At 40.3% G+C, this 21,191-nt stretch overlaps 1 protein-coding gene across 1 annotated transcript in view; it reads left to right on the plus strand.

Moving 5' to 3' along the window:
- Positions 1–21,191, plus strand: part of CDC5L (cell division cycle 5 like) — a 42,673-nt gene that overhangs the window by 3,969 nt on the left and 17,513 nt on the right. Inside the window, exons 3-14 of the mRNA XM_065055677.1 lie at positions 186–347; positions 1,070–1,197; positions 1,985–2,084; positions 2,331–2,549; positions 3,606–3,750; positions 3,875–4,063; positions 5,795–5,943; positions 9,011–9,173; positions 10,603–10,767; positions 12,386–12,466; positions 12,814–13,059; positions 15,727–15,924. Of these exons, the coding sequence (XP_064911749.1) occupies positions 186–347; positions 1,070–1,197; positions 1,985–2,084; positions 2,331–2,549; positions 3,606–3,750; positions 3,875–4,063; positions 5,795–5,943; positions 9,011–9,173; positions 10,603–10,767; positions 12,386–12,466; positions 12,814–13,059; positions 15,727–15,924 (1,945 nt within the window). The remainder of the gene's footprint in view (positions 1–185; positions 348–1,069; positions 1,198–1,984; positions 2,085–2,330; positions 2,550–3,605; positions 3,751–3,874; positions 4,064–5,794; positions 5,944–9,010; positions 9,174–10,602; positions 10,768–12,385; positions 12,467–12,813; positions 13,060–15,726; positions 15,925–21,191) is intronic.

Below are 21,191 nucleotides of genomic sequence, written 5' to 3' on the forward strand. Positions count from 1 at the left end.
TTAGACGAGGTTCCTAGGGACGTGGTTTAGTGCTAAAGTTAGGTTATGGTTGGACTCGGTGATCTTAGGGGTCTTTTCCAACCAAAATGATTCTATGATTTGAGTCAATGCTGTTCTGAATTAATTCAAGGTAAATCAATGGATAGCTGGGAACTGTCTTCTTTAATTTCTTAACTTTTTAACAGGTACGAATGGCTGGACCCGAGCATCAAAAAGACAGAATGGTCCCGAGAAGAAGAGGAGAAACTGTTGCACCTGGCCAAGCTCATGCCAACCCAGTGGAGAACCATTGCCCCGATTATCGGGAGAACTGCTGCACAGTGTTTGGAACACTATGAATTTCTGCTGTGAGTTACTGTTTTCCTTGAGGTGCATACCAGGAAAATCTGTGGAGTTTGTTGTAGTGATTTGTCATTCCCTTTTTCCATGATGCTGAGGTCTGGTGGTTTCAAGCTGACCAAGTTCTTTTGTAAGCAAGTCCTCCAGGACTGTTACTTTTCAGTTGATATGTTTAGCCTGAAAGAAGCTCCTGGTACGTGGGTGAGCAGGTTTGAATAGACATAGGTACATATACATATACATAAAACACATCATTTTGAAATGGCTTAATGTTCATCCATCATCTCTGTATGCTACAGGTGGTTTATGTAGGCTCTGAGAAGGAAAGTGCTGTTTTCCCTGTGAGCCTTCTTAATTCTGGTGTGATTGCTTGAGTATAAAAGCATAATGGGAAACCCAGATTTGTTCATTCTGTCACACTGCTTGAATTCTAGTCCTTACTGTTCATTACCCGAGTTCTCTACTATTAGGTTTGTCAGTGTTTTATTTCATATAATATGGTTTTAATATAATACTATGTTCGCTTCTTTCTCTTGTCTAATTTAAGATTATGTAACTGTACCATGTTCATGAATCATTTCTGCAGTAATCATTTAACAAGTGTAATGTGTGTTACATAGTAGAAGGTTACTTTTTTGATCGATCTTTGGGGACATTTGAGGGGTGGTTATTGTGAGCCTGAGGGAAAGTGGAAGAGCCAGTTGTGACACACATACAATGTGTTTATTAGGGACAAAGCTGCTCAGAGAGACAATGAGGAAGAAACTGCTGATGATCCTCGGAAACTTAAACCTGGAGAAATTGATCCAAATCCAGAAACCAAACCAGCCAGACCAGATCCTATTGACATGGATGAAGGTAAGACAAGAGGTTTTTTACTGTTTTTGACAGAAATCTGATCACTTTGGTTTTTTCTTTTTACGCAGGCTCTGTACCCTGGGCTTCTTTTGTCTTTTTTCTCCACCCTCTGATCATTTTTTTCTTGCAGGTTTTGTCTTATTCTGTATCTGGCTAGTTAGTTGTACTTTTCCAGTCTTCCTTGGTGTTTTCCCTACCTTCTAATCTGTCTTAATCATCTCTTACTGTGACTGACCTTTGCTTTGATAACTACTCTGCTTGTTTGCATTCGTATTGCTGGATTTTTGTCTTTTTCAGTCAGCTCATACCTTCCTTGCACATAGCAATAATATGAACTCAAAAATGAACACTGCTAAAATTCCATGAATAGACCAGCAGTGTTTTTTGAATAGTCACATGTTCACAAATATAGCACTCTTGGATCTGGATGTAAATAAAATTAACAAGTTCTCTAATATAGTACAATGAATATGTGAATGAAATTATAATTTCATCAGTGTGGTCAATTTGCCTCTTTATGTATATATTTTGATTCGCTGTAGATATTAGTAGAATTTCTTCCAACATTAGGTATGTTTTTTCTTAAAGTTTAAATTTCATCTGACCAATGATTTAGGAAACATATTGGAGCAACTTGGAGAAAACTGGTTTAGCGGTTGTGCAGAATGCCTGTGAAAGCATTGATTCGTTCAGCTTTAAGGATTGCTTTCTGATGGTACTGTCACTTTTTCCATTACTCCCATCTTTAAGTGCAAATTCATAGCTCTATTTATCTGTACTATTGCAGATGAACTTGAAATGCTGTCTGAAGCTAGAGCTCGTCTGGCTAATACACAGGGAAAGAAGGCCAAAAGAAAAGCAAGAGAGAAGCAGCTGGAAGAAGCCAGGTAAGCTTATGCTTAGTTTCACATACTGGGAGTATTTTATTGACTCTGTAGCTTTTATAATGTGTAAAGTCAGGCACAGACTTAAATCAGACTTTTAGATAGTCACTTGTGAGAAGAACTTCATTTTTCTCTAAATACGTCAAGCCCTATGACAGCACCAACTGATTAAAGTAGCACCAGATCTTATGATGCAGGAACCACCTGTAGTTATGCACTTTAAATCACGTAGTGTTACCGTTTCCATAGACGTCTTGCTGCTCTCCAGAAAAGACGAGAACTTCGGGCTGCTGGAATTGAGATTCAGAAGAAAAGAAAAAAGAAGAGAGGCGTGGATTATAATGCAGAAATTCCATTTGAAAAGAAGCCTGCCCCTGGTTTTTATGATACATCAGAGGAAAACTACCAGTCCCTTGATGCAGATTTCAGGAAGCTACGCCAGCAAGACCTGGATGGAGAATTAAGATCGTAAGTGTGTGTTATACTAAGGAGGGAACAGTATATTTGAAAAAATACCCCCATACTTAGGAGTCCTGGAAATGTCTGAAATACAATGTGGGCAGGAGTTGTATTTTCCTTGGGACAGATTCTAGTTCAGGTTGCTTCTGCCTTCTTTATTTTTTACCTTTCTAAAAATCTAATTGTCCTTTTTTTGTCCATACAAATGAAGTTCTTCATGTACGTTCTTGCTCTTAGAAATCTTCAGTTTCTTGAGGTTCGTTTTCTTTTAGCAGTAGATTTGCTTGTGTATTTGCAGTCTTTTCTCCAAGTCCTGACATTATTGAGATTGCTTACAGGAGTAGATTTTGCCTGTCATAGTATTACTTTTGCTGGAATTGTTCTTAAGTAGAATCTCCCTAAATGGTTAATTTCTCCCCCCTCCCCCCAAAAATCCCCAAACATGCCCATCTTCATCATGAGCACTATGGTACATATTTAATTGTACAACTGCATTTCCCACTACTTCTGCCAGCTGCTTTGAACTGAGAGAGTTTGGTTTGTTAGCTTATGATCTAATTGATTCTTTCTTTATTGCTCTTAGTTCAGAGGGCCTGGCAGAAGCTTCAGCCTGAAGCTTATGATTTTACAGGCAGTTTGAAGACAATATCATTTTTATTAAATATTGAAGAGAAATTGGTTTGCATGTCCCACAGCAAATGTTTGTCTTCTCTTAGCAGCTGCTGGAGAAAAAGGGACTGTTCACGTTCTCTGATTCTTGCTATCTAAATTTTTGGACTGACTTTTTTTCTTGCTCCCATGACCCAGCTAATTGTAGCTGAAGCAACCACCTGTTGCCTAATGCCAGAATGTAGAAGCTTTACACTGCCTGGTGGGTTCTGCTGCAGGATCTGCAGACCAGATGTAATCGCTTAACTTCTGCACCACAAGTTGGTTCACCCTTCCTACAATATATTTTATTTCAGCATATCCAGCTTTTGATCAGGGTACAGGCTTTTTGCTTGTTTCTTTTACTTTGTAGCTGCTCTGTGTGTTCTAAAATGATTCTCTTATCCATAATGACAGTGAAAGGGAAGGAAGGGAGCGCAAAAAAGACAAACAACATATGAAACGGAAAAAAGAGTCAGACTTGCCTTCAGCTATTCTACAGACCAGTGGAGTGTCAGAATTCACCAAAAAAAGAAGTAAACTAGTGCTTCCCGCTCCTCAGGTAAGCTGTTCATTGATCAATAAATGACTTACAAGGCCAAAGCCAGTCAGTGTTTTCTGTTTTATCAAGTGGATCCCGTGGTTGTGTTTTACCTTACTATGCCGTGGAATTTTGTCTTTTAAAGATATCTGATTCAGAACTTGAAGAAGTTGTAAAAGTAGGCCAGGCAAGCGAGATTGCACGCCAGACTGCTGAGGAATCTGGAATTACAAACTCTGCTTCCAGCACTCTTCTGTCTGAATACAACGTGACCAACAGCAGCATAGCACTAAGGACTCCCAAAACTCCAGCAGCACAAGACAGGATCCTGCAGGTATTGTATCAACGTACAGAACGGGCTTTTTGTTTTACTGCCAGCAGTCAACTGAAGAGAAGGTATAAGTACCATAGAGGCATTCCTTAGATTATGTGCAGTGCTGGGGTTTCATAGAATCATTTCAGTTGGATTAGACTCTCAGGGTTATTGAGTCCAACCATAACCTAATCTAACTCTTGCACTAAACTCTGTCCCTAAGAACCTCATCTAAATGCCTTTTAAAGACCTCCATGGATGGTGACTCCACCACTTCCCTGGGTAGCCTGTTCCAATGCCTGGCAATCCTTTCCAGGAGGAAATTTTTCCTAATATCTAACCTAAATCTCCTCTCGTACAACTTGAGGCCGTTTCCTCTTGTCCTATCACTTGCTACTTGGGAGAAGAGGCCAAATCCCTCCATGCTACAACCTCCTTTCAGGTAGTTGTAAACAGTGCAGAAGGTCTCCCGTCAGCCTCTTTTTCTCCAGCCTAACAGCCCCAGTTCCCTCAGTTTGAACTGACTGTTGGTCTCCAGGACACACTGAAAGGCGTAGAAGCAGATCCGCCTCTTTCTGATCAGTTGTCATCATGCTTCAAAACACTACAACACTTTCTTGTTGTATTATGTATTCTGTGCAACTTTCAGCATTAGCCATTATCCTCGTGTCCTATACAATTTTCCATTGTCTTAGGTACCTCTCAGCATCCGAGATGTATACAGTGTTCGTGTCCTTAAAACTATGTCTTTTATGTTGTTTCCTACTTAGTTTTGCTGTTCAGCTTTTACTTCAGTGAACAAGAAGTAATAACTACAACAATGCAATAATATTTCTCTAGCACTTCATTGGCATGAAACCACTGAAGACAAAGACTGTCAAAAACTTACCTTTGCAATCTCTGAATTATATTTGTGTTACACTGACTGTGTGAGCATCTGGGTTCTTTCAGAAACTGATAGTGTTGGGTAACGTTTTGTTGAGTGGGGAAATAACTAAATGAAATCAGTGCAGCTGGTGTGTAAAACAAACAAATAAAACTCCACCCCAAAATAATTAGCTGTATTTCAACGGTTTTGTGAGAGGAGAGAAGAGAATGTTGCTGACTGTACAGATGATGTGTCTGTGCAGTGTTTGCACTCTGACATCCCATGTGTTGCAGGATTATGCATATACATAGCTCTGTAGATGGATTAGTAGTCTTCTGTGAAGATAACTGCTATGTGCAGTTTCAGAGTGCCTTAATTCTTCATTGTGAAAAAGAAAAAGAAGAAATAAGGGGGTATTCATAAAAACCCCATTTGAGTCATAGACCAAAAAACAGTGACCATCTCTTTTGGAACGTTCTCTTTGAAGTGTGTTTTAGATAAACTTAATTGATGTTGAATTTCAGAGTGTAATTGTGCCATTCCCTCTGAGAATCAGGATCCTTAGGATGACTTGAGTATTCAGTTACTAATAAATTTTGCAGATTTATGGAGTCTAGCAAAATGAAGGAAGGTGAAACATTAAGCAACCCACTCATTTTTGCAACTACAATTTATATTTTACTGGAAATAAAGATTAAAATCCCATTCAGTGGCACAGTTGGGTTTGTAAATACCAGTGTATGGGTGTTACAGTTAAGAAGTATTAAATATTTTCCACAAACTGAAAGTCAAATAACTCTTCAGCTGTTCTTGCTGCTACTGAATCTGTTAAAGATTTAGAGTGTGACTGTTAAAGTCTTAGCGATGTGTTGTCTGTTCTACAGGAAGCGCAGAATTTGATGGCTCTGACAAATGTGGATACCCCCCTGAAAGGAGGTCTTAACACTCCCTTGCATGAAAGCGACTTTTCGGGTGTAACACCACAGAAACAGGTTGTTCAGACGCCAAATACTGTGCTTTCCACACCCTTCAGGTAAAGCTGACTCTTTTTCTTCTGGGTGCTTGGCTGGGCATGTGGTGGTGGTTAGACCAAGCAGATTGCAGTGTGTGAAACAGAAAGTTATGATCAGTGCTTTAAAGCAAATTTCACAGTATCACACAGTATCACAGTATGTTTGGGATTGGAAGGGACTTCAAAAGATCATCTAGTCCAATCCCCCTGCTGGAGCAGGAACGCCTACGTGAGGTCGCACAGGAACATGTCCAGGCGGGTTTTGAATGTCTCCAGGGAAGGAGACTCCACAACCTCCCTGGGCAGCCTGTTCCAGTGTCTGTCACCCTCACTGAGAAGAAGTTTTTTCTCAAATTTAAGCGGAACCTCTTGTGTTCCAGTTTGATCCCATTACCCCTTGTCCTATCATTGTTTGCCACCGAGAAGAGCCTGGCTCCATCCTCATGGCACTCACCCTTTATATATTTATAAACATTAATGAGGTCCCCCCTTAGTCTCCTCTTCTCCAAACTAAAGAGACCCAGCTCCCTCAGCCTTTCTTCATAAGGGAGGTGCTCCACCCCCTTGATCATCTTTGTTGCCCTACGCTGGACCCTCTCCAGCAGTTCCCTGTCCTTCCGGAACTGAGGGGCCCAGAACTGGACACAATATTCCAGATGTGGTCTCACCAGGGCGCTTTTATTAATATTTCAAGGCCTTGTTGTACAACTTTTTCCTTCTGTGTCTTTCATAAGCTTAGCCACATCACCTATATTTGTACAGTCTATAGCTCACTGGAGTTTTGCTCCAAAGTGAAGTTTTCTGTGGTCTGAAGCAATATAAATTATACCAAAGTAATACAGGACTATAAATAGTAAGGTGGAGTGTCATTCTGTGTGCAGATCCTGGCCTTTCCAAAGTATTACCTCTGAGTCAAAGGTGTGGGAGCTCCCAGAGCCAAACCCACACTGAATTTTGAAAAGCTGGAGTAAATATTTTACAAGCCGTATATAGCCAAAATAAAATATTTCTTATATTGCCAATCTAAATAGTATGGAATTGCTGGTTTAACTCTTACAGTGAGTCCTAAATAAATATATGACACAAATGTCAAATACCATACGGCTAAAAAATATTACACTTGGTACATTTTGTCTGTCAATTTTTTCAGCTTAGGTTCTAATTTTACTTGTATCATGCTAGTAGGAAAAGTGGAGAATGAAAGAAAAAAGACCTTTATGGCAGCTTTTCAAAAGCAGCTTTGTTTTGTAGTTTAAAAGCTATGTGCAAAAGCCCTGCTCTTCTAATTGGATTCACATAAATGAATCCTTTTCTGTAGATCTGTTGGCATCAGGGTGGTGCAGAATGAATGTAGAGTTTTGCCTGGAGTGATCTGGCTGTTCGTTTGGGTTATTTGACATTAAAAAATGTAAATACATAGGTGGTACCTATGTAGCACCTTGGCTTGCCTGCAGAAATGCTCTATCAGTGTGAAAATCCAAGACATTGAGCAGAGAGAAAAAAAATCCTTCAAGAGGTTAAAAATAAATAAAGGGAAGCCATATCTTCTTACAGAGGCAGAGTATTGACACCAGAGCCATCATCTTATTATTTAGGCCAAAAGAGCAAATATTTAAGTACACCTTTTTTTATTGGATGGTTTGAAATGTGTAATATGTTGATGCAAGGTTTTTAGGGAAGTTGTTGCCTTTAGTGTGGGTGGGTTTTGTTTTCTCTGTGTCCTAGTTATAAGAATTTTCTTAAAAGGTAACGAAGTTGACAATTCTAATAGGGTTTTTAAACACTGCACGGCCCTGAGAGAACTAGGGAAAAACAACCTGCTTACTCGAAAATGGTTTCTTCTGGAAAGAGTCTCAAAACTTTTTCTGCTAGTATCATCAACAAAGTAAATATATCTTATTAAACATTCATTTGAAACCATAAAAATTCATTTCGCAGTTTTGTTTTGGTTTGTTTTTTTTTTTGTGGCTGTCGTCCTGCAAATGTTATTGCTGGTATTTGTTATAATAAATGAGAATTCATGAAAAATCTGTCAACAACCTCAGGCAAGAGGAAAATATCCCTTGTGTCTCACAGGAAATAATGTCCGGGAAATAAGTCACTGTTGTATCTCTTAAAAGAGGCCCAGTAGTTTGTGTCAGGCCATATGTACAATTCCGTTTATTCACCATTATGGCATCTTACTGGCACTACAGAATTAACATTAACTAGTAGTGGAAATAATGGATTAAATAGTCTTGTTCAGTCTGTCTCTGCCGCAGTTATTTTCTACAACACACATACTTGTCATTGCTGTTGGAAAATATTTACATAGGTGTAGATGAGTGCCATAACATAGTCTTTTTTTCTAAAAGTTCTTCCCCTTCCCAACCGTGTTTTCTCTGAGACATTTATCAGTTTATTATTAACATCACTATGTGAAACCTCATTGTAAATTTGCAACAGAAAACTTGTGACTGTATCCAAGAGAATGTCTGCACACCTTTCATGTATTAAGTTATTGGGACAGAGAACAATATTTCCTCCTAGTCTAGAGGAGAAGCTACTGAGGTCCACAAAATCCAAGACTTAATCCATCTTGCCTAACTGTAGGTGCTTAAAAGTAATTATGATAATATAATCACCACTTCAATAATCAGTGAAAGCAAAGAGGCATCTTCAGAGTGATTGGTTCAATTGTAACGTGGGGCAGCTGTTAAACCAGATGAATTTAGAGTGAATGACTTGCCACAGGTGCTGGGGAAATCAGACCTTGCAATTAAATCCTAATTACTGTATCCCAAAATAGTGCCTGGTGGTTACACCTTCTCTTAAAAAATAGCAGTGAGAATTTATGTTGATGTAGTTCCCGAAACTTACCGTAATGACTTGCCTAGATAAATTTCAGCTTGACAGGTCCTTGATTGCACCTTGACAAGTTTAAACAATTTATCTTTTGGATTCTTCTAATTGCATATTACAGTTTCCCTGCCTCTCAGGCAAATAATCCATATTAGTAACGGTATTTATATATTTTTCTGCAGCATTCAGACTTTGGAAAATAGAAATCTTTAGGAAAAAAAATGATTGTATCTGCATTTTCTTCTAGAACACCTTCTCAAGGGCCAGAAGGCTTAACTCCTCGTGGAGGACTAACTCCTAAAGCTGTGGTTGGTACAACTCCTGGCAGAACTCCGCTGCGTGATAAACTGAACATCAACCCAGAAGAAGGAATGGCAGATTACAGTGACCCATCTTACGTGAAACAAATGGTAAGAAGTCCTTAACAAGTGGATATCCGTGTTCTATTAATTTTTCAGGATTTTTAATTCTTACCTCCTGAACAGAATTTTATTTTATAATAAATGCAAGTGTTATTTCTACCACTTGTGTATGAGTCTCTACTCATCACCTGATAAATCTTTATTGGAAAGAACAGAAATCTTGCCACTTAGAACAACTTTTGGTGTGCTCAGTAAAAACACTGTAAAGTTATTTGTCAAAGAAGACCTAGTTAAATTTCAGTCCTTCTTGTATCTTTGAAGCTGAGCAGGAAATATATCTTGAGGATTCATTTTTCTTGCAACCCTACACAGCCCTCAAATCCCTCATCACCTTGGCTTCCCAATTTACCTACAGGACCTTTTCATCAGTCTCTCCTGTTGACAACATCGAGCTAAAGGAGTTGCATTTTTGCTGTTAGGAGCACTGGATTTTGAGATGTCCAGTAATCTGAGTCCCATCCAGGCTCTTTCATCACCTTTGGCAACAGATGTTTCCATTCTTGGAAATTCAGCCAGATGTACACTGCCAATTAGGCATGGTCTAATATATACCATTGTATGTGGTATAAAAGGGCATATACTTAATGGGTAGCACCTTGGGAACTCCTTTTATGTGACTGATTCTGCAGCCTTAACTGTGGCTTTGGGTATCTCCCACCACAGCTATCGACATTTTTCTTTTTGGGCTAGCTAAGGAGATCTGCTTCAAGTTTTTGGCATGTTCATCTTGCAAAACAATAACTCAAATACAGAATTTCAAGTTTCCTTTTATCTTGAAGAACAAGATGTCTTTGTTGTCCTTACACTTTGGTTCTGTCTTAGCCTTCTTATAGTAAAAAGGTGCTTTGCTGCTAGAAGGAAAATTGATGCGTCAGTTTCCTGATGGACTCCACTGGTTTCCACATCTGGTGCTGTTTGTGTTTTCATACTGTGCCACAATCCTCAGATTTGGGAGCAGCTGCAAGGAAAGAAAATATGCCAGTTGGGCTTGCAAATACCTCTGTGTCCACCAACAGTGTGGACACACATTTTCACATATTTTCAGTCTCTTTGAAGGTGTTCATGTGAATTTCCACTGTTGTAGTGAAGCTGCTGGGAGGCAAAGGTGCCGTGCTGTTGTTTCACTTGAGTATTTCAGCCTGTTTGAAGATTTCATTAGCTTTTTTTAAGAAAGCTGCATGCTAGTTTTTAGCATCAGAGAATTCCTGTGCTTAATAATCCATAAACTCTGGGGTGGGGCGTCTGTAGGCACGACTGGGTTAGTAACATGGCAATTTGTCAGGCTTGCGAAGATTTTGTTTCTGTTGGCTTTGTAGCAGACTAAGATCACCGGATTACGTTGGTTGTTTATTGTTCGTGTCTGTTAATGTAGATGGCTGGAATTTGATTGTATTGCACCTTTGTGTTATTTCAACAGGAGAGAGAGTCTCGTGAACATCTGCGCCTCGGCCTCATGGCCCTTCCTGCTCCAAAGAACGACTTTGAGATTGTTTTACCCGAAAATGCAGAAAAAGAACTTGAGGAACATGAAGTAGATGAAACCTTTGTCGAAGATACTGCTGATATAGATGCCCGCAAGCAGGTAGGTGTGTGTGATGTGGATAGTGCCTCTTATTTAAAATAAAATACATTCCTTGCATGGTTCCCATAGTTTCATACCCGTTTAGTGGAAGTGGTGCAGCTTCTACAGAGTAACATAGGAAAATGTACATGTTTTCTCTGCTGCCTTCAGAGTACACACACAGAGGCTAAAGCGGTTTTCTATCTGAATCCTTTTCTTAATTTGTTAATGTTATGTACCACATCATTTTCTACAATGAAGTCTCTTAAGACTATGTAAGCCCTAGATCCTGCATCTGTCTGCCTGCATGTAATACTATAATTAAAAGCATTTATCTACAGAGGCACATGTTTGATTTTAAGTATGTGAGAGTTGTGTTTTTACCTTTTTTTTGTTAAAGTTTCAGGTTATTCTCAAGGTTAAAAGTTACTATTTGTGAAATGTAAGGTGTGTATATTGGGTACATACAGATTAAGGCAGGTTGGTAGCATGCAGATAGAAATCTGCCATGCAGTGAATTGGTGCCTTTTGTATGGCCTGTACCACAGGTCATACAGCTGATCTGTGAATGGGTCCCTGTATTTTTCATTTGCTTTGTTTCAGAATCAAGGAAGGCTGGATAAAGTGCTAGCTTAAATTTTGCTGGTTAAATAGCTGTACTAGCCAGTGATTAGAGACAGTTTTAATTTTTCCATTTAAAAGAACTTTTCCATTTATTACTTATCCTAATTTGTGTGATGCAAATCTGTTTTTGTTATACCTTCAAATAAAAGTTCTTTTGAGTTCAGAGGGGTTTTTGCCAATGCCTGTGCTTTGACATGTGAGCAAAGTATTTTTAAAAAATCCTGTGCTCTGTTATCTTCTAATTTGATAAGCATTTCCCCAAATTTGTTTCCTAGCATGTTCCATTTGTGGAGAAACATATTCTGTACATTTATATGTCTGTCTCCTGCACACATGCACACACTCGAAATAAATAAAGATAATTTATATGCATAGAATAGAGAAAAGAATTTGAGTTGTAATATCACAAAAGAGAATAGCATCCTGCTTTTCAAATGAAGGCATGACATGGCTGGGATTAGAAAACGGAATATCTGTATCACAATTCCTGAAGTTTTAGACAACACTGCCTTCTCATGCTATTTATTACCTGAAAGTGGAATGTAAGGAGAAATCTCATGTTTTCACTCTTTCACAAATGTTGTCTTAGAGAAGTAGTTACTTTATGTCATAGAAGAGGACAAACAGAGTCCTGTCTGCAAATTCACGAGTCTGTCCTTTCCTGGTGGATTTTCTGTCTGGAGAATTAGAGCAAATGTCAGAATCGATGTGGAGAAATTTTTAAAGAACAAGCTCTGCTGGGGCTGAGGCTGAAGGAGAATTTGGTGGCTGTAAATAACTTTTTGGGTATCTCTCCTCTTACTGTGCTGTGCTCTTGTGGTTTACTTCAGAGGTAGTAAATTATGTCATCACGTAGAGAGTGGCTTGTTGTTTGGCCCTGGTTTCATAACGTGAAGTCTTGATACTTTAAGGAATCTTTGGTGCGGTAATCAGTTAGTTTTTATATCATGTACATTTGTAGAAAGCATCTGATTGTATTTTAGTAGCAGGTGTAACACTCAGCTTGTCTGTCTAGGCTCTCCGAGACGCAGAGCGTGCAAAGGAGCTAAAGAGAATGCACAAAGCTGTTCAGAAGAATCTACCGCGGCCCTCAGAAGTAAGTGGAAACAAAATTCACTTTTAAGGAAGAAAGAATTAGAAATAAAGCTTTTAATCATTATAGGAAGAAATGCAGTCTAAGTAGATCATGAGAGAATGAATTCTTTGATTTCAGCCTTACAGGAAACTTTCACAGCAAGATGGTCAAGAGATACTTCATATGCACAAATGAAAGAACAGTTGGGTGTTGAGGTTGCTCTGCGTGTTGCACTGCAAGGGATTTTGGGACCTGTTCTGCATGGTTTAGCTGATATATATAATACATTTTCACTTAGAGGTATATGAATTTAATATGATCTTTGATGTATATGAAGTTTTTGATCTCTTTTTTTCATTCCTGAGCAGGTTAATGAAACAATACTGAGACCCTTAAATGTGGAACCACCTCTGACAGACTTGCAGAAGAGCGAAGAGCTAATAAAGAAAGAGATGATTACTATGCTTCATTTTGATCTTTTACACCACCCGTTTGCAGAACAGCCTAGTAACAAGAAGGGGAAAGGCCCAGGGTTTGGAAGCAACAATGCAGAACACATGGCTTACTTGGAACAAAATCCTTATGAGAAGTTCTCCAAAGAGGATCTTAAGAAGGTGAGAGTTGTATGGCCTAATTACCAGTGACCTGATTAATGTCTCTTTATGTTGTGGTCCTGTAATCTTTCAAAAAGAGGTGGTTTCAAGCCTGCACAGAATTTAGTTAGGAAATCCTCAGGGGGTTGTATGAAGAGATGTAACGATCATGTAAGTGCACGTCCACTTTTTTGTGAGCTAATGTTAATTTAGGCACTCAGTGGAATGATGAGATGTGGTATTTGTCCAAAGGTGCTGTCTTTTAGATACTATTTTAAATGTGTTGTGATTGCTTATCATTTGAAGTAAGGCAGGAGCTATAATACCCAGACAGTTACCAAGTTCTACTTTTCTGTTTCTGGAAATTGATGTTAAACTGTTGAGACTTTAAGTAGGTGTGATATCCACCTTCTGCTACCTGTGTAGCTTGTTAATGCATAATTCCTAAGCATTTTTTCGTAGCAGTGCAGACTAAATATGACAGTGATAGCCAGCTTATAACTTGGAGCAGCAAATCAAGTTGTTTAATTATGCTTGTCAAGCTTGATCCAACAGAGCTGTGCTTGTGCAGAGCCTGCTGGGCTGTGGCAACTGATTTTAAAGCCCACCTGGTTAAAAAGCACTGAATAGGCAGCATAGGTTGTTGCTGAATGACATAAATAGGTGGTCTGGGCACTCTGTCCTGTTTTGCATTGTAATCCCAAATTAAATAGCAGTCCTATACCAAGGGTTCTGGTTCGGGTGGTTCATTTATTTAAGCAGCTGCAGATGTTGCCTTTTGCTGCCAAGTGACAGACAGTTGGGGCACACAGTGCTGTGGTTGGCTCTTTCAAAGAGTTTCACCTGTGAAGTTGTGCCAGTAAACTTTCACCAAATGCTTGCAGGAATAAAAATGAGTGACAAGAGCAAAATCACGTGCCACCAAGTCACCTGTTTTAGGCCGACTCCTGCTATCTGAGACTCGCATCCCGACAATAGGTGTGGTATCTCTACACCTAAATCCCATATTATTTTATAGTGACTCTAAAGATACACCAGCAGATTTTAAATCCATCTCCTTGACTATATCTGACCAATGAATCAAGAGCCTAAAAAGAGAAGCACTGAACAGTATGTGCTTCCAATTTATGTATCATAATTATACTTGAAGATTTCTAAGCAGAACGAGTTAAAGATGGAAAATACAGTTGGGTCATGAATTTCACTGCACTGCCAGTGCCAGATTATTCCCTTAAGAACATGCTCTGAGTGCTTTCTCTGGTTGTTTTGAAGTGCAACAAGAATTAGGTTTTCTGCCACTTAGAGACTGTTACAGTCTCATAGTTTTTGTCTGGAATCTTCAGAGTCCCTGACAGTTTTGTCTCCTAAGTGATGGGCGGAAGTTTTTTGCATCCTTGCTCCTGCTTGCTCTCTAACATAAGGTGTAATATTCCCTCTTTGTGTAAAATCAAATTCAAAATAGGAAGTTTTCCTATCTCTGGGCTCTCATCCGGGCCTTGTTTATGTTGCCTTATTTCTCTATTTGTTTTTAGAACATCTTCCTACTAAACTGTCTCCATAAAATGCTCCTTCCTTTTCCTGATGCAGAGTGGTGTTTTGGGAAGGATTAGCAGCGGTGCTACACATGGTGTGCTGAGGTCTTAAAGCTGTGGAACTGTTTTGGTGCCACAACTAGATAGGTTTAAGTAGCTCCTCACATTGTACAAATAAAGCCTAATTGATAGTGAACCTTCATAATATTTAACTTTGTTAGGTGTAGTTGAAGTACTCCTGTGTTATCTGTCTTGACCATCAAGGGCAAGGTATTAATTTTCCTTTCCCCTGTATCCCTGGAATTATCTTACCTGGTGACACTTGAATTACTTCCTGGGAAATATGCTGTTACAAAGCATACGTCTGCTTGCAGCGAGACATCTGTGGCTGATATGGAAATCTGTGGCGCACGTATAATATACATTCATAACCAATGAAGTCCAGATCGGCAAAGATATTTTAGTTTTTTATTTACAAATAAAATTTGAAGGATCTAGGTGCCTATGTAGTTTAGTGGGCCAGGCTCTTTGGCAGGAATATTAAGATTTGTGAGAAAAACATGAATCTTTTCAGTTCACTGTTAAGTGACATTGTAAACTAACCTGGAAACAGCAGAATGCTCATATCTCACTAGTAGTTCTCTGTCAACAGAGCATATGTAAGTTAAAGTCAGAGTAGGATTTACTGCAAGGGAGCTTACACAGCTCACCCGTTAATGTCTGGAGTTGACTTTCCAGACTGTCTGGAGAAGGGCAAGCAAAAGGAAATGAAAAGTGGTTTTTGTTTCAGAACAGCTGCTTCTGTCTGTACTGTTCTCCCTCCCCTCAAGGTCCTTGCTTTTATCTCTTCTGCAGCAAGATGAAATATCTAGCGGTGCCACAGCTTCCATTAGCTACAGCAGAGTGATGTCAGGTTGGGCCAAATTATATAAAATGAGGGATAGTTGCACTGTGAGTAGCCTTGTAGCCTGGGTTTCATTTATAGTCCACAGCATCTGTGTTAGATTTCATAGTTAGCTTAAACTGATGGTGAGCTTTTAGTATGAAAGGAGAAAAACTGCACCTATCAATTGTACACTGAAGGACTGAAAACAAGAGGCATTTTCTTGTGTTCTGCGTATTGTAACTTCAGTTTATTTCTCATCATTTCCAACAGGCACAGGATCTACTGGCACAAGAGATGGAAGTGGTAAGGCAAGGAATGGGGCATGGAGAGCTCTCAAGTGAAGCGTATAACCAGGTGTGGGAAGAGTGTTACAGCCAAGTGTTATACCTGCCTGGACAGAACCGCTACACAAGAGCTAACTTGGCCAGCAAAAAAGACAGGATAGAGTCACTTGAAAAGAGGCTTGAGGTCAGTGCCACTTTTTTCTGCTTTTAGCACCTGCTTTTTTTTTCATTATCTCGCCATGTGTTTTCTTTCCATTTTTTCTTTATTTTTTTTTCCTGTGTAAGCATTACAGGTTACTCTAGAAATCATTCAGGTCTTTTGGTGAGATTCCTTTGAAAAGGGTGTTAAGGATTTCTCCTGAGGAGTTCATAGGTGTTCTCGAGGTGTTTAAATCACCTTCTCTCATGCTCTTCCATTTCTTTAAATGTCCCTGGAGTATTCCCACAGTCAGTTTCTCTTTTCAGTATTAACTGTAATGCTGCTTATCTCACCCATTTCATTCTCAACTGGACAGAAGTTCAGGTTCTGCTCTCTTTTAATTCCATGTTGATCAGATAACTGATCTTTCTAGTTCGGCACTTTGTGGCTGGTATGAGATACTTCAGAGATAGATGTGTAAAAACATCCCAAAACTCTGTTCAAGTTCTCTTTACAACTTAAGATTTGGTTTCTCATTATTGCCTATGGGAAGGTCCAGATCATGCTGAGTTCACAGAATCACAGAATCGACTGGGTTGGAAAACACCTCAGAGATCATCGAGTCCAACCCTTGGTCCAACTCCAGTCCGTTTACTAGATCATGGCACTAAGTGCCATGTCCAGTCTCAGTTTAAAAACCTCTAGGGACGGCGAGTCCAGCACATCCCTGGGCAGCCATTCCAATGCCTGACCACTCTCTCTGTAAAGAATTTCTTTCTAATATCCAGCCTAAATTTCCCCTGGTAGAGTTTAAGCCCATGCCCCCTTGTCCTGGTCCAGTTCTTGCTGGACTGGCATCCTCTGCCAATTCCAGTGATTCCTTTCAAAAAAGAGAACAATGGATGTTTGTGAATTTGTTCCACTTTATCATGAAATAGTAGGCTTCCTTATGAGTGCATTTTAAACTAAAATTTTGAGTTTGCTGTTGTCTGTTTGCATAACTATTTTTTCCTGCAAGTGCAAAATGCCAGAGCTCAGATAGCAACATCTCACCCATGTGTCTGCATGTGGTTTGAGTACTATGGCAGGACACTGGTATTAGGGAACCAAGAATTGAAACTACATCTTTTTCTGCGGAGTTGCGGAGAACAGAGTTCTTCAGTGTCAACGTGCTTGCAGCAGTTTGTTCAAAATGCAACAGTCATGGGCCTGAAGTCCAGGCGGCATTAAGATTTGGTAAGATGTCCTGGGGTTGAGAGTTGTGTGTGGTGAGGAAATCATTTGGGGTACGGTGCACTAAGTAGAAGAAAGCAGTTCAAACCTTTTGGTGCTGATTTCTCATAGAACCATAGAATCATTTCGGTTGGAAGAGACCCTCAGGATCATCGAGTCCAACCATAACCTAACACTGGCACTAAACCGTGTCCCTGAGAACCTCGTCTAAATGCCTTTTAAACCCCTCCAGGGATGGTGACTCCACCATTTCCCTGGGCAGCCTGTTCCAGTGCCTGACAACCCTTTCTGTGAAGAATTTTTTCTTCCAATCTAAACCTCCCCTGGTACAACTTGAGGCCATTTCCTCTCATCCTATCACTTGTTACTTGGGAGAAGAGACCAATACCCCCTATGTTACAACCTCCTTTCAGGCAGTTGTAGACAGTGATAACGTCTCCCCTCTGCCTCCTGTTGTCCAGGCTGAACAGCTCCAGTTGCCTCAGTTTCTCCTCATCAGACTTGTGCTCCAGGCCCCTTAGCAGCTTCGTTGCCTCCTTTGAACTCTCTCTTGTAGTTCAGTGCCTTCTTTATGATGTGGGGCCCAAAAGCGAACACAGGATTCAAGGTGAGGCCTCACCAGTGCCCAGTACAGTGGCACAGTCAGTTAATCACTCTTGCTCTGTCCCTTCTCTAGAATTTCACCCAAACCCCCCAAATAAAACACCAAACTGTATACCTTTCATGATATAAAGTAAGCTGCTTTTAAATGGTTTCATCCCACAGCACATGTGTTTGTTCTGACTCCCAGTAAGTAATTAGCTGTTTTCCAGAATACCATTTTAGCCTAAAAGTCTCTCTAAATTATGCAGGCATGAGATGATTTTTTTTCCATAGTAAAAGAAAGTTGGATTTTTTTTTTTTAAAAAAAAAGATATTCTGTATTTAACATCAACAGAGCTACTGTTCCTAGAAGTAAACCTCCTCAAACAGCTGCTACCACAGAAATAACACAAGAGAGGGCTAGAAGGCTGAATTTTCACTCGATTTGCACACGTGACGTACAGTGTGAATGTGTGTTTTGTAAAGCCTGTCAGACAAGGATGTCATCCAGGTGTAGATTCCACAGTTATTAGTCAACCGCTCGGGCCAGGAGCAGTTTCACCTGCTCATAGTTGAGCGTTGATGCTGGAGCGCTTGTCATCCTGCGGCTCACCCAGCAGAGAGCACCATCGCCCTGCCCAACACCCTCGCACGCTCCAACGCCCTCGCACGCTCCAACGCTCCGCTCTGCTTTACAAAACCAGGGGGCTGCGCTGGCATCACACCAGCAATCCGGGGGCTCTACCTAATTTGTACACAAACGCTTTTGGAATTTAAATACCTTACGCTCAAAAGTGCGTTATTGAAGTTGCAAAGTCAAACAGTCGAAGTTGGGAATGCACAGACAGCCCTAATTTGCCTGTGCATATGCATTATGAAACAGTCTTTAATTTCATTATTACAGCGTAGTTTTTCCACAGGCTCGTTTACTGCAGAGGGTAGATGGTATTTGCTTAGTGGGTAGCTGTTGAATATTTGAATACTGAGGAAGTTCCATCTGAATATGAGGAAAAACATCTTTCCTTTGAGGTGCCAGAGCCCTGGAACAGGCTGCCCAGAGAGGTTGTGGAGTCTCCTTCTCTGGAGACATTCAAACCCACCTGGACACATTCCTGTGTGATCTGCTCTGGTGAACCTGCTGTAGCAGGTAGATTAGATTAGGTGATCTCCAGAGGTCCCTTCCAACCCCAACCAGTCTGTGATTTTATTTTCTTTTAAATTGCTCAGCGTGTGGCCCTGTTCCCTTGCACTGCACAATGTTTCTGCAGTCTAATTTGGTTAATTCTGGGTGGGCTTTCTTGTGCTGTTAATTTCTTTTCATCTCCTCCAAATATTTAAAGGAGTAGTTGGTGGTAGTATGCTTATTAAAGATACTGAAGCAAAGAAAATAAGGTCAAGTAGAATCATAGAACCAGTTTGGTTGGAAGAGACCCTCAGGATCATTGAGTCCAGCCATAACCTAATTCTTGCACTAAACCATGTCCTTAAGAACCTTGTTTAAACACCTTTTAAGCCCCTCCAGGGATGGTGACTCCACTGCCCTGGGCAGCATTTTCCAGTGCCTGACAACCCTTTTTTGAAGAATTTTTTCCTAATATCCAATCTAAACCTCCCCTGGTGCAACTTGAGGCCATTTCCTCTCATCCTATCACTTGCTACTTGGGAGAAGAGACCAACACACATCATCCATTCGTCAAACTCCTCTTGCATTTGTTTGTTCTGTAAGTGCTCGTCGCTCTGTAGTCACAAGGCAGTCACCTAGGAAGCAAAATGCAAATCAGAGGTCTTGCCATAAAAAAAATTGGGTTTTGTTTGCTACCAACATTGCATGGGACTCCATGGAAGCCAGTTAACAAAATCCAGCTACTGTGTCTACGATCAGTTGTTGCGATTGTGCGACTCCATGTCTCGCAAAGTGTCGCTACATCTTTTCAGATTATCTGGGAGCTTGGAGCACTGCTGGGCAAAGCTGATTGTTTGGTGCATTTACGGTAAAGCGAGAGCGCAACCTTATGTATATGTCAGAAATATCACACAGCCCAGGTCAGTGTGGCCCCTGGGGCCAGCAGAGCTGCTGTGCTCACAGCTGCAGGTGCAGTGATGGTTTGGCGCTGCCTTTCACAGCTGGCTGAGTGCAGGCCGACTCTCTGAAAAGTTAAATTGGAGCTGAAAATCTCTCCCCAGTGTGTGCAAAATGCAGTTTAGTGCAGCTCTGCCTGACCTATTTAAAATGCCATTCCTAAAAGCAAGATATACAAATACGCTTTTCTAAGTATAGGTCACCAACTGAATCATTTTTGAAGTAATAAATAAAAAGCATAGCAGTTTAATGAACAAAGGAATATACAATGAAAAAAGCACAGCAATCTTTTCTTTTTTCCTAACCCATTTTCAGCAATGACAAAACCCACCTTCGTTTTACTGTTTTTCCAAGGAAAATTGAAAGCAATGTCAGTTGAAATAGATATTTTAATGGGAAGTATCAGACAGCCTTAATGAAAAGCAGGGATATTAGCTCAGCTTTCAATACCCCAAGATACTTGCTTGTACTCTTGACTTCCTTTGAGAGAAGAATAGGAACTGTTAAAGAGAGTTTGCCAGCAACTGATGTTGGTCAGTTTTGGGTCTGCCTCTCCCCCTTCAAATTGCAGTCAGATCATTAGGAAAAAGCACAAGAGTTTAGTGATGTTTGCTGGAGGCAGCTGCACATGGGGCAGTCGCTGTCGAATACTTCCATATGGGACTGCTAACACCACGCAGATCTGTGCAAAACCAGCAATTTCTTGTGCTGTCTTCATCGCTCGGAGATTACAGGGGGGATTGATGGTGTGGACAAACTGTTGTCTTGCTCTAATTGGCCTGTTTTCACTGTCGGAGTGATTTAGCGGTGGCAGCGTTGTGTATATGTCGACATGACATTCATCTTTCTGAAATGGATGGCGATATCACAAACAGATTTGCGCTGTTATTGATGGACTACAGGAGGTGAAGCAGAGCGGTTGCAAGAGCTTCTGTTTGGCTCCATATCCTGTCCAGGCACCAGTAACGCACAAATCCACAGTAGTTTTAATACTGAAATACACTTCTATGTATTAGTAATACTTTTCATTTCTTTATTTTGAGGGTCTGGGACTCTTTGAATGTGTTACTTAATACTGCTAAAGAGTGTTACAACATTAGCATGTCAACTTTGAGAAAGTGGTAAAATCCAGCTTTCTGTATTTACGAAGTTAGAAAATTTAAATCTAGTTACAGCATAAACATGGGTACACTGGACAAAGGTTTGCTGGGCAGAGGGTTATAGCTGGAGCATTAAAGTACCACGATGTAGAGGTGGTTTCCTTATTTTTTCCTGCTTGAAGAAGAACATAATTTCAATTTTAATGCATAAGAAGTCAGGGTAAAGCAGCAGAGCATGGAGTGCACCAGGCCCTGTGTGCAGGGGTGGGCTGTTACAGCCAGATAGGCCTTGCCTGCTGAGCCCAAACAGACCTCCA

The sequence above is a fragment of the Columba livia genome, chromosome 3, assembly GCF_036013475.1.
Source record: "Columba livia isolate bColLiv1 breed racing homer chromosome 3, bColLiv1.pat.W.v2, whole genome shotgun sequence".
NCBI lineage: Eukaryota > Metazoa > Chordata > Aves > Columbiformes > Columbidae > Columba > Columba livia.